The sequence below is a fragment of the Peromyscus maniculatus genome, chromosome 4, assembly GCF_049852395.1.
Source record: "Peromyscus maniculatus bairdii isolate BWxNUB_F1_BW_parent chromosome 4, HU_Pman_BW_mat_3.1, whole genome shotgun sequence".
In the NCBI taxonomy this organism is placed as follows: Eukaryota; Metazoa; Chordata; class Mammalia; order Rodentia; family Cricetidae; genus Peromyscus; species Peromyscus maniculatus.
The window spans coordinates 49967803-49981543 of record NC_134855.1 but is presented as its reverse complement, the minus strand read 5'-3'; the positions used below and the strand labels follow the sequence as shown (position 1 = coordinate 49981543).

Here is a 13741-nt window from a genome sequence, read left to right as displayed (position 1 = left end):
GATGGGCGGGCCGCTTGGGGAATCAGGTGAGAACAGTTCCAGCCCAGGGCAGGTCTTCGGTGGAACAGGAGATGAAGCTTTTAAATTCCAGGACCACGGCTCAGGTCAGGCTGGCTCTCTGTGGTCTCCCTCCCCACCAGAGCTGCCGCTGTGAGCACAGGGCCTCTGCTCCACTCTACCGCTGCTCACGGCTCAGTCCACTGAGTCAGCTCCTTCCTTGAGGCTGGAGTGACTCCATCTACCCGCAACTCTAGCACTTTCCTTCAGGTTTTATGGCGTCTGAGAGGTAGGACTGATTAACCCGACAAGTCCTGTGGAGTTGTCAACACTAAGCAAGATGGGAAGCTCTTTTGGTAATGGATGTTGGGCTGTCATCCCTTTATCGCTCCAGGATGTAAAAGAAAGTCCTGTAGAGTCTCCATCTTCCTTGGGTGGGAATGCCAGGCCCGCCTCATGTTGCTTCCATGAGCAGCAAGAGTGCCTCTCTCTGAAGAGGGGGGGATTTACATGCTGAGCCTGGACCCCACAGGAAACACTTCCTTGTGCCATCTTCCTGTGGAAATGTCCTGCTGGTGAGCACTGGTAGCACTGCAGAGCTTATGTAGGATCTGCCCGGCTCAAGTGTCTGAGAGCTGACAAGCCCCCATCCCTGGACCCCTAGAGTCCCCCCCCCCCAACCTCATTGAGAGATGACAAGCCCCCATCCCTGGACCCCTAGAGTCCCCCCCAACCTCATTGAGAGATGACAAGCCCCCATCCCTGGGCCCCTAGAGTCCCCCCCCCCCAACCTCATTGAGAGATGACGTTTTACTAATGCTGGGGAAAGGTGATTGGAAGAATAGCATCCATCACCATGGCCCTGTGTCCAGAGAGTTAACACAAAAAAGGGGCTGCTAACTCTCAGTGAGAAGCTAAGGGCTAAGCAACCTACACCCAGCATCCCTCTCTCTGCTTGCACTACACCCCCCCCCCCACCTTCCCATAGTGGAACTTGTCATAGTGGGTTCTCTCTGATGACACACTGGTCATCATCACAAGCTCCTTGAGGAACATGGACTAGGAAGGGTTTGTCTCTGAGACACAGTCCGAAACAGCCACAGCACATGGAAGGAAGGGGCAGAGACATAATAAAAGTCTAAGGAACCAGCGAGTGACTAGAAGGGGAGCCAAATTCCAGCACACTGCAGCTTGGCTGTGACTGGCTTGGTACTCACATTAACACTCAAACACAACTTCAAGAGAGTAACGCTCCCGAATCCAAGCCCTTCCCCAGTGGGATCAACGCTGGCACTCTACCAGTTGCAGACAGCACGATTTAATACTAAAATCATTTTCTTCTGGACCACTTGGGCTACTCTCATCCTGATTCGACGGTCATTGTCCTAAGGACAGATGCGCCAGGGCCCTTGTCATATTGGCCACAGGAGCTAGCACAGCACCGAGCGCTTAACAGACACTTGGTAAGTGTGAGCTGAGAGATCTGATGGATCCGTCGACATGCTGCCCCGCGGTCATCCTCTGGATGACTCTAGAAGGGTGGTCCTCACAGCCACACTTTAGCAAGTCTGAGAAGGGGCTTCTTCAGGCAAGGCCCAACCTCTGTGAGCACAGAGAGACATGGTACCCCCAGCTGAGAGGTTCATGTCCAGGGTCCTTGCTGCCAAGCAAATTCCTTCCAACCACTCAGGCCTTCAAACGGAAGATAAGCAAGAGCCCAGAACTTGGAAGGCCGAAGGACTGTGTGCAATAAACAGAAGCTTAAAACGTTAGTGTCTGCCCCCAGGGAGCTGGCGACAGTCCACATGCCTACGTATCCACCCCCTGGTTCAACACAGCGGCGGCCAAGAAACAGCGGGCAAGAGAGGCCCCCCGCACGCTGTGTGGCAAACACATCACCCAGCACCTTCCATGGAACCATCGGCCACACTGGCTGCTTAAGGTGTTAGTTTCCAGGAGAGGGTAGCTGGACACACGGCAGTTTTTCAAAATTTCTATGTGCGTGCCTGATGTATGGGGGGAGAGGAAGGGCAAATGTTTCAGGGCACCCGGGGAGGTCAGAGGACAACTTTGTGGACCCAACTTTGCTCCTTCTGTCTTTGTGTGGTTTCCTGGTTATTCATTTATTTATTTTTTTAATTGCTCAATGCGGAGAGATGTTTGTCCAGAGAGGAATGAAGGCAGGTGATTAAAGAGCCAAAGAACACACAGAAGGGGCAGTGACTCCATGCTGCTCTCCCTGTGCTGGTCGCTAGGATGAGGGCCCGAGTAGGGGGTCAGAGACACCGTGGAGCATCTGTTCTTGCTTAAGTGAAACAAGATGGTGTCCGGTGAGCTGTCCCTCTGCCTCTGGTGGCACACACCCATCATCCCGGAACTCGGGAGACTAAGGAATGAGGATTAAAACCTAGAAGTGGCGCACGCCTTTTATCCCAGCACTTTCGAGGCAGAGGCAGGTAGATCTCTGAGTTTGGGACCAGCCTAGTCTATAGAGTGAGTTTCAGGACAGCCAGGGCTACACAGAGAAACCCTGTCTCGGAAAAAAACAAACAAAAAAACCACCCTCAACAACAAAAACAAACAAACAAAATCCTTAGGGGTCAGCATGGGCTACATAGTAAGACCATATCTGAAAAAAATGAATGACCAAAACCCCCATGGCTTTCCCTGAAGCAGAAACCAGGGTCCTGATCAGGGAAAATGAGCTCTGTCAAGATCTGGAGGTACGTCTTGTGCGGTGCTGGGACGAAACCCAGGGCCTCACATTCTACCAAGGATTCTGACTACACGCTCTAAACTGACTCCGTCTGAAGTTCTAGCAAGATCCGTCTACTAAGGAAATGGAACGCTCTCCAAATTTTGAGCTTACCTCTCACCCACATACTGTTTTTTTTTTTTTTTTCTTTTTTAACAAGGGAAGCCCGTGGGTCCAGACACAGAGGAAACCAGCTTTGTGAAACTGAGCCTAGTCCTGTGGCTTCTAAGATCTCTTGATAGCTAGTCAATTCCACACTTAATTTTTATAGGATAAACAGATATGAACGTGTCTTTTCTTCGCAGGAGTTCTGGGTGGCTGGGGACAAATGTCCTGACCTCTGGTATCCCTCTGAGGGTCCTGAGAGTATGTTGAGGGAAGAGCCCTTCTGGATCTGATGGCCGCCCTGCCGCCTGTCCTCCCCCAGGAGTCCTCAGACTGGTGCTTCCTTTTTAATCATTGCCCTCCTGATCTGAGCATTCCGATTTCGAACATTAATACTGAATTTAAAGACGTTTCAATAAAATGAATCACAACCAAGGTTCTGAGCACTAAACCATGTCCCCACGGTGGTGTGGCTTGGCTACTTTCCACAGAAGAGCATCTGAAGCTTGGAGCATCTCCAGTGAGTACCTGAGGCTTTCCCGACAGACCACAGTGTTGAACAAGACACATGGCAGTCGAGAATGTTCAGCCACCAGCCTCAGTGTGGCTGTGAAATTAAGCTGCAGACAAGGTTTTCTGATTGCACACACTGTTCCGAGGAGGCCATTCACACCTACCAGTGAGTCGAATTGCTCTCGCGGGCAGGCAAACAGGCGTCCATTAATGGTGAGCGTCGTAAATACTGAAACATCATTAGGTTTGAGCACCACCTTTTCTGTGAACATAAAAAGCATGAGATTGCCTATTAAATCCATCTGAGATTTGCCGCACTGCCCTAATCACACCAACAAATTGCCAGCTTGGTGAATTACCGGAACACGAAATGCGCCTGCATAAAACGCAGGGGTGAAGGGATCCACTGAATAAAAAAGGCAGGGCCTTCGTAGGGCTGCACAGTGCTCGGGATGCCATCAGAAATGACCACACAACAGGAGCAGAAACACCCAGATCTACTCCGCAACCGTAATTATTTATAAAAGCCACACCGCCATTTGTATGGCAAGTTAGGTTTCTTGATAGTAACAAAGCCTGGTCCTTCAGAGGTAGAAAGATCACTGTTAGAAACCTTGGGAGAATGCGTCAGAGGTCTCACATAATTTTAGTTGCCAAAATATATCTTTTTGTTTTTACTTGCTCCCAATTCGGGAGGTCACAGCATTAACAACTTTAAGCCCTTGTCTATATTTTATGAATTAGTTTATTGAATATATATTTAGTACTTACTACATTCCAGACACTAGGGACATATAAAGAAATGACAGAGATAAAATATAATTATAGAGAGAAATAAAACATAAAAATCCCAGTCAACACAGAGGGATAATGAATGAGTGTGTGTGTGTGTGTGTGTGTGTGTGTGTGTGTGTGTGTGTGTGTTAGTGAGATGGGATGAGGGCCACAAAGTAGAGCAGGGAAGGGGTTAGAAAGTATGTGTCAGGGGCAGTTAAGATTTTAGATGGGACATCAAGGGGCAGGCTTCAACAACACACTATCATTTAAGTGAATACCCACTATACTGGGACACCTATGGGAAGAATGTAATGAATGAACCATAGCGGTCATCCTGGGTCTGGACCCACTGGGACAAAAACAGAAGGAGAGGACTTACTTGAGAATCCATCATCCACTTTAAAATCCTGCATCATTGCAATCATCTACCTTCATACGAGCCAGAACTGCTTCCCTCCATTCCTAAAGGACCCTTCAAATGGCTGTGAAGCCTTCCCTGGGGACTTGATCTCCTGGCTCCTTCCAACACCCTCCCAGTGCATTGTGGGTGACCATTTCCCAACTCTGCCAGCACGGGGTGCCAATGTTCATTTACTTCCTAACCCCTCCCGGCCTGGGAGTGACTCACGACACAGAGGGTGTCTAATTCATCTCTGTTATTGCTACATGAAAGTGGTCAGGACATACAAGATGACATTTCAGGTATGATATCATCAGGGACAAGGAAAGGAGTCTGAGTCCCAGGTTGGGGAGTGGAGTGCTCATGTTATTAGACCAGCTGGGCTCCACGGCTCTGCTGGGTAAGGAGGAAATTGTCATCAAGGGAAAAGAATGAGTCCTACAGCGCCCCAGCTTCAGTTCTGCGGACACCCGGTGCCTTAGCTCGTCAGACTCCATGCACCTTTCTGGGGGGGGGGAGGGGGGGAGTCTTAGGCCCAGAGAGTTTTTTATGGTTCCTACGGAAAGAGCCACAGGCTGACAGATGCCTGAGATTGTGGGCACAGCTGCCTCCCATAAATCACTTCTCCTCTTCTCCTTTCTGTGGGAACCTGAGATGGGGGATGTTAGCCATCGGAGAAGCCCACCTCTTCTCGCAATATTTCTGTTATTCCTGGGAGCTCACACAGTCTCTGCCATCCTTCTGGATCGGCCACAAACGGCCTCGTCAGCTCCTTGCATGGTTTTTTATTGGACGGGATGGCTTATTTCACAAAAGCCCCCAATACTAATCCAGGCTGTTACCTCCTCCAGAGTTCATCTTGACTATGAGCAGGCCTTCCCCAGAGCTGAGCTTGTCGGCCACCGCACTGATGACCTCCTTCACGGAGGCAGCCACAGGCACCCGGATGGTGGTGTAGGTATGGTCCACGCAGTAGACCTTAAACAAAACTTCAGAGACAGTTGGCACTGTGAGAAAATGGCCTTGGGCATTCAGAGAAAAGCACAAGCTCTGTACAGTAGTTAGATATTTGTGGTCAGGGCCCGAGCACACTCCCTGCTCGGAAGCCCAGCTTTGAGGTGGGCAGGGGAAGGAGCGCTCTGTACCTGGCTCCGGGAATCCATAAGGTTCCCACAGCCTTCCCAGCGGTTCTTCATACAAGTGATAATCTTGACAACCAAGCCCTGAGAGAGCACACATTCTTCTAAGAGATAGGGACAACTGAGGCAGTGTCAGTGCGGTATGGGCAAGCATCTCAGCTCTGTCCGGGTACCAGACTCCAAGAACATGACTTGTCAGGAGTCCGAGGGCCACACCCGAGAGCAGGTGGTTTTTTTTTTTTTTTTTTTTTTTTTTTTTTTTTTTTTGTTGTTGTTGTTGTTGTGGTTTTGCAGGTGATGATTTCCAGGGGCCGATTTTATCCTGACTATAAATACTTCACATGAGAGATTACTCACCCTCATCAGAACCACGAATAGGCTGGCGCTTCTGGGCCCTCTCGTCCCCGGTATTGAACTGCTGCAAAAGCACCTTGTGCTGGAAAAGTAATAACCACAGTGACGTAAGAGAGAGCAAGTGACTAGCGTACCCTAACAACTCAGAGAAGAGAAGAAGCATCTAGAAGCAGTTAGAGCCCCGGAATGAAGCGAATAGATATTTTGTGTATACAAAGGCGACATCACACCAATATACTGTAATCCAGGGGTTCCGAATAATCATAATGCTACAGGGTTCAGACAGACCGTGTTGGGCTCTGAAGACCCCTTACCTTCTTCTGTGGGGCTTTCGCATCTTCTGAGCTACAAGAAGTAGAGAAAGCACACCGTTGAATGCCGTCGCTACCATTCTTTCAAGCTGCTTTATTTGTACATTACTGCAATCTTGGGTTAGGCAGTGAAATCACACAATCTCTCAGGGTGGCAATGGGAGGACCCTCCCCCCTCCCCCCATCCAGAGGTCAAAGTGCAGGGAGGCAGCAAAGCCACCAGCCCTTGTCACAGGCAGATTCTGAGCAGACCTGAGGCTAAACGTCCTGGCTCCTGCCTTTCAAAGTCAGCCTCATCACTTACGCCCTCTCCAGTACTGAACCTAACAGTTCATTCATAGCATGGAAAGCCCCAAATTCACCGCTGCAAGGACAGGTGTATTTCCAACGAACAGCTTTAGCAGCAGAGAGTGGATTTCCCATCTGGGCAACTGTCTTCAAATGTCCCCAAATGCCAACGGACTATTTTACTGCTGGGTAGTGTAAGGACTCATGTGTCTAGACCTGGACTTGTCAAAGGACAGGTTCCCTCTCCATAGCCTGCCAGCAAAGAGGGCATCCAGCCTTCTGCTCGCCCAGCCTCACTGCCACCTGTGCCTGGGGCCTGTGACACAAATCAGAACATGTTGTGACTAATGATAGACCAAGTGCTAGCCATTTTTGCAGGCAAAGACTTTTTTTGGAGGATGTTCTAATCACGAGGCAGGCACTCAGTTGGGGGAAAGGACACCCCAGACCAAAGCCCCTCCTTACATTTGTTTGACAATCTTTTCCAGCTCCGGCAGCTGCTCCTTGAAGGCAGCCATCATCCGGGCGTCATCTGATACAGACACATAGAATTCCTGTAATCGGCAAAGGTGACAGGATCTTAACGGGGGCTGAATGGAGCATGGTTCTCTAGAGGGCAGAAGAGCCTCGCTCCTAGACCATGCATGTTGCTAGCACCCCCAGCCTATAGTCTCATGGAGAGGAGAGGGTGGGAGGGGGAGGAGGAAGGGAGAGAAGGAGGGGGAAGCAAACATTTACATTGAAAATTGCTAATGAGAAAAGGTCCCGGAAATAGATAATGGTGATGAAATGACCATCAGTGAACTGTATATTTTAAAATCGCTAAAATAATGTTAGGTTGTTTATATTTTACCACAACAAAAATTAAAACAATAAACTGCAAGTGAACTTACATGGCACCTGTGAGGAAGAATACAAAGGACTGTGTTTTGGAATAGACCACATGACAATCTTCACTTCAAACACATTTTTTTTTTCTGCTTTTATCCCCAAGAAATTTTAATAATTTTTTTTTCTTTTTGGGCTTTTGAGACAGGGTTTCTCTGTGTAGCTCTGGCCATCCTGAACTCATGGAGATCTGCTTGCCTCTGCCTCCCTGAGTGCTGGGATTAAAGGCGTGCGCCGCCGCTGTCACCACCACCACCACCACCCAGCTTAATATTTATTTGTGTTATTACTTTAGTATTTGCTGTTTATTTAATATACCAGCAGTGTGGTTGTTGATGGTACCAACGCAGACCCGGTCCTCAACACTGTGGGCTTGTACCACCACCCTATCTGATGCCCTCAGAGCTGTGCCCATCTCCCGGCAGTGAGAGCAGCACCTATTCCCCGTGTCTCTCAGGAGCAGTGGCCTCCATGGCAGACCATGGCAACCATGGTAGTTAAGGGAGGGGCCCCAAATCAGCACATGGTCTCAAGCCACCGTATTTCTTATTTTCAAAATCCCAACTCCTTAAATGACTTTCCCCTCCCACCATAGTCTACTTTCTCTGAGGCCTCATCAAAGATGATGCAAGGAAGAAGGAGACTTAATTCTTTTGGAAAATGAATTTGAGAGCAAGCAGACTGGAAATTTTGAAACGGAACCACACCGTCTTCTCCCTGTACAGGAGTGTTTGTGTGGAGTTCTGGAGGACTAGAGTGAGTCGACTTGTCCCCCTTATCTTGGGAGAGTCATGTCCTCCATGTCAGCTACCTGTCACCAACTACAGTCTGGGATACTACATGGAGAACCCCAGAAATAAGTAATTCATAGAATTTAAACATTTATTACAGCACATGTAATGTTTTCGTATCGGTTGCTGTAGGTTACCCCCTAGTGTGCTGAATTAGCAAACTTCTTTCTGGATAGCTATGTGCAGGAAAAAAAAACATTAATATACAGAACTTGGTTCCATTAGCAGTACAGGTCTCTACCAATGGATATGGGCTACTACCTAACCTAGTGTTAAAGGCCAATGCTCGGCTGCAGTGAGCCACAGGAAAGAAAGACAGCTGAGCCAGAAGTAGTATTGGCCAAGGAAGCGACGTCCATTCAGAACTGCCTCCTGGCTACTCTGGCAATTCCTCATCGAATCAGTCTTGGCTTCTTAGGAGCCAAGCCCACCGACCATTTGTCCCTAGCAATCTTCCTCCTCAGAGAGTAAGTAACTAAAGACAGATCTACACGCACACAAATGTTTGTTGTACAATTATTCCAGGAAGGAGAAAATGGTACAATACAGGCAGAGAGGAGTGGCCTTTGTGGATAGCTACTGATGAATCATCGGAACTTTTTGTTACAAAGATCATACTGACATGGAAAAAATCTTCATGGAGCTAAGTAAGAAAAGCAGCCTGCAAAATGCTGGGTACTAACGTGATTGCAGGTCTTCAGAAGAGAGCAGACGGTAACCCACTGCAATGCTACCACTTGGTGAGTTAGGGTGGTGGGATAATGGATTTTCTTTTCTTTATCACACTACCTCTCTGACAGAGAAGATGCTAACAGAGTCTAGAACTGGCAATTACATCTCTATAGAATTTGCTGCACACCCCTGTGCTATGGGACAAAAGGATAGTCTTGGAGTGGATGACCCCCACATACCTCCAGGAAAGCCATGGCCACATCATCTTCTTGGAGGAGGTCCCCATACATGGCGGCCCACTGCAGAACCAAGCGGATGACCCGCCTCTTGTTGTTGAGGGCATAGTCCAGTCTTTCCTGTTCCGTACCTTGAGAAGGCTGTGCGTGGTAAGTGCCGAGGAGTCAAGGAAACCACAGAGCTGCTTCCCACCCACTTCAATGAGCTACTTGGAATGCAGAGAATGACAGACCCCAGCTTCAGACTGACGCGATCTCCCACACTGGTCCTCCAAGAGACTCCCCACCATAGGGTCTGAAGCACACACATACACACTCTTGGGGACTCCTGCTCACTTTTACCTGATAGCTGGCGGAGGGGTCAGACAATAGACTACACAGACTAATGTGTTGACAAAGATCTCTGTAGGGTCTAGCTTCAGCTGTATTTCACCTCTCAGGATAGTCATGCGATTTCCCATTGCTTATCTCTGGGTACTTTGCTTTATCTTGTTGGGTCCCATAATTCTACCCACATCTTTGAGACCTCCTCCTCCTTCTTTGGTTTGGTTTTTGAGACAGGGTTTCTCTGTGTTGTTTTGGTGCTTGTCCTGGATCTCGCTATCTAGACCAGGCTGGTCTTGAACTCACAGAGATCCACCTGCCTCTGCCTCCCAAGTGCTGGGATTAAAGGCATGCGCCCCCACCACCCAGCTTTAGAATCCCCTTTTAAACATGAATTTCAACTTAACTCTTCTGGGTGTGCACCCTGTCCTGACAGGACCATGTTTATATGAACAAGCAAGGTGGGAGTAAATAAACTCACTATGCATTAGGGAGAGAACATCCTTACATATCAGCCCCTCGTGAGGGTTCCAGACCCTCCTTAGACCACACCCCCTTCTCTTACCTAGAGCCACATCCTGCCTCATTGTCAACTTGTGCACAAATGGCTAGCCATCTTAAGTGCAAGCCCTAGGAGGCTTGGGCTGATGTTGTCCGTCCTGCGTTCTATACCATGCCTTGACTTTCATCTCAAAATTGTATTTACTCACTAGGTGGTGGTGGTGCATGCCTTTAATCCTAGCACTCGGGAGGCAGAGGCAGGTGGATCTCTGTGAGTTTGAGGCCAGCCTGGGCTACAAAGTGAGTTCCAGGACAGGCTCCAAAGCTACACAGAGAAACCCTGTCTTGAAATGCCACCCCCAAATTTTTTATTTACTCATCAAGAGAATTCAACACTTAGTTGAGTGCCTACCACATGCCAAAAGTAAAGGGCCATGCTGCCATTGGCCCCCCTGTAGGGACAGCACAAGTATTTTAGATTCGACACACTTTTCCTTTTTTAGTGATTTATAGTAGCTCATATCATAATCGCCTAGTTCATAAAACAACTTAGCTTTTACAGTTTATGCTATAAAATATACAAAAAGGACCTCAGTGAAGCTCTACCTCACCACCTGGTGAAAACATTGTTGTTTCCTTTGTAAAAGTGAGCAAAGCAACAACCACAAATGGCACATGAAAGGCTGTGATTACCCAGGGAGGGGTACAGCTGGTTAGGAGTCCAAGACTCCCGATCCAGAGAGCTCTGTTCCCACAGGACCACATTCTAAGCAATGAGACCGCCCACATCCTAGCTGATGGCCACGGCTTAGAAGGCACCAGAGAAACCTGCCTTGTGGTAGCGCTGTACGCCAGAGCTAAACCAGAAAGGGCCTTTCGGAGAGAACTATAAATAATCATGATCAAGGCAAACGACAGAACCTTAAAGCAAAGGTTTACTGCATGTAAATGGGTTGCAAAATGGCTTTCATAAATTGAGCACAAGATTCATAAAAAAGAAAATTGCTCAAGCTGTATTGCTACAATTCTCTCTGAGCTTACAATAAAAAGAGGGAAGACAGATCACTTTATGTGAAAATTATTTCTTTTCTGATTAACCCTTTGGTCTCTTGCTCATATATATGCATTATATATATGTATGTATGTATGTATATATGTATGTATAACTCGGTTTTTCTTTCTTAAGAATGGCAACACTGGTTATAAAGTTTCGTGACCATCGCGTACCACAGGCATCAGCACTGTTGGGGGCTGGCTGGCTCAGCAGAGGCCTGGAGAATCTGGGCCTGAGTCCTCTGGTTCCCATTGTCTATTGCTTTGATTTGGAGTGAGTCACTGGGAACTACAGACTTCTGTTTGCTCACTTGTGAAATGAGGTGAACTGCGAAACTTTCCGGCTTCTCTTCAGATATATCTAATAACAGCAATATGGGGCTGATCCAAAGAGAATTAGGGACCACACACTAACATAACAAAAATAAGCAGCCTTCTCATGGTCTCTTTTGCTTAATTTTATTAGTTCTCAGGTATAGATTGGTTCTTTCTAGAGCGGATCACTGTACGGCATGTGGGCTCCTTTCTCAGCTCTCTTTTTACATGCTCAGTTGCCCTTCTGCCTGGATCAGGATGATGCCTTCGTCAGACACTGAGCAGATGTGGCCACCTTGACCTTGCAGCCTCCCGAACTGTGACCTAACCCTCCTCTTTTCTTTGTAACTGACCGGGTGTCTGGTGTTCTAGCACAAGGACAAAGTGAATGACGACATATGGAGGAGACTTGGCTGAGATCAGGCTTCAGAAAGTACGATTTTAAAACTTCACTTCTGGAGTGAGTAGGATAAAGAAAGAATGGCTAAGATGGAGGCGAGGCTGTGGGGTTTGGACAACCTTGGTAAGTATGAGGTAGTAAAATTATGAAATCTGAATAGAACGTGTTTTAAAGGCCCTACCGTGCCAGGCTTCCTCTGAGCTCACGTTCTACACCAGCTACCTTGACTTCAAGTCGTACCCACAGTTATATACTTCATCCTCCCCCTCAACCTAGGCTTCTCTCTATCCACTTTGCTAGAACTAAGTGATAATGTCTAGGAAAAACATCTTTCTGATGGCCCTGGACTGTGAACATGTGCATATATTCCTGAACATGTCATATCAACTTTAAAGGAATATCTCACTGTTCCTGACTATACGGACTAGAGTCTTTAAAAAGATTTCATTACACAGGAGATATGATTTTGAGTCACTTGAAGATGGTGACATCATCAAAGGGAATGGAGGTTTCTACTGAGCTGGTGGACAGAGTGGGAGCCCTTGCCCTAGAGTTAGGAAAATCACCTCAATATGGAACAAGGAAAGTGATGATTTGCTTTTTAAAATGATTTATCTGTTTTTTATTTCATGTGTATAGGTGCTTTTCTTGCATGTAAGTGCACCATATGCATGCAGTGCACACAGAGACCAGAAGAGGGCATTGGATTCCCTGGAACTCAAGTTACAAATGATTGTGCACCATCATATGGGTGCTGTGGAACAAAGCCAGTTCTCTAAGAACAACAGACATCCACCTCTCCAGCTCTTCAATTTGGTTTCTAAGAGGCAAATGTATTTTAAAATAAAACAGTGAACTATGAAAGAAAACTCCAAATCTTTTATGAATATGTGGGCCAAGAAACCACTCAAACTGATTTATCATCAATAAAGGTCCTCTGTAGAGGAAGCCACAGTGCTCAGTGGTAGGGGTATGACGGACCGAGGTCCTGTCTCTTAGAATACTGCACTGGGAGATAGGCTGAAATGAAGGGAGAGGAGACTTTCCTACGTGCCTGACAATGAAACAGCCTGAAAGCATAAGTTGGTACCAAAGGTATTTAATCATAATTATCCAGGTTATCTTCACTAAGACTGAGGAAGCAGGGCAAATGCCCATGTACTGGCTGGGCAGTACCAGCAGGACACCTGTGGCTAACCGTCAGGGTCTGTATTGTCCCTGCATACCAGCACACAGGTTGTTCCTGACCTCTCTGCTGATGTTGAAATCTAGTTGTTTTTTTTTTTTTGGGGGGGGGGGTCCTATAATAAATGACAGAATACATAGTTGGGCAAATTAATATGATGATGTTTCAAGTGTATGTAGAAGTTTACATTTATAAAACATCTTTAGTATGCTCACATGAGCATGCACATACAATGTTCCCTATAAACCTAGGAGGAAATATTTAAAGATGAAAAAAATCCTAAGGTTCTGGGGGAGAGATCTGTTGGCCAAATGCCTCAGAAGTGAATAGCAAGGCTAACAAACCCAGACAGTTCTTCTCATGCCCACTGTCCCAAACAGTGACCACAGGGCCTCTACATTAGTGTTTGTTTTATGTTAGCAAAAATAATTTCATTTGGGAAGCGAAATTCTTTTTTTTTTTTTTAATTCTTTGACTTCATGGTTTGTTTTTTGCTTGACTTATTTTGTTTTTATGCATTGATGCTTTGCCTGCATGTGTGCATTGTGAGGGCATAGGGTCCCTTGGAACTGGAGTTGAAGTGCCACGTGGGTGCTGGGAATTGAACCCAGGCCAGGCCCTCTCTGGAAGAGGAGCCAGTGCTTTTAATCACTGAGCTGTCTCCCTAGCTCTAAGGGAAGCAAAATTGTTTGTTTTTTTTTTTCCAAGACAAGGTTTCTCTATGTAGCTTTGCGCC

At 47.2% G+C, this 13741-nt stretch overlaps 1 protein-coding gene across 15 annotated transcripts in view; it reads right to left on the bottom strand.

Moving 5' to 3' along the window:
- Rapgef4 (Rap guanine nucleotide exchange factor 4) overlaps positions 1–13741 on the bottom strand; it is a 286523-nt gene that overhangs the window by 25339 nt on the left and 247443 nt on the right. For all 15 annotated transcript variants that reach the window (XM_006972425.3, XM_006972426.4, XM_076569658.1 and 12 more), the window contains 6 exons: positions 9230–9380; positions 7105–7193; positions 6355–6385; positions 6044–6122; positions 5390–5536; positions 3535–3632 (listed from right to left, as the gene is read on the bottom strand). In XM_006972425.3, coding sequence (XP_006972487.1) covers positions 3535–3632; positions 5390–5536; positions 6044–6122; positions 6355–6385; positions 7105–7193; positions 9230–9380 — 595 coding nt within the window. The remainder of the gene's footprint in view (positions 1–3534; positions 3633–5389; positions 5537–6043; positions 6123–6354; positions 6386–7104; positions 7194–9229; positions 9381–13741) is intronic.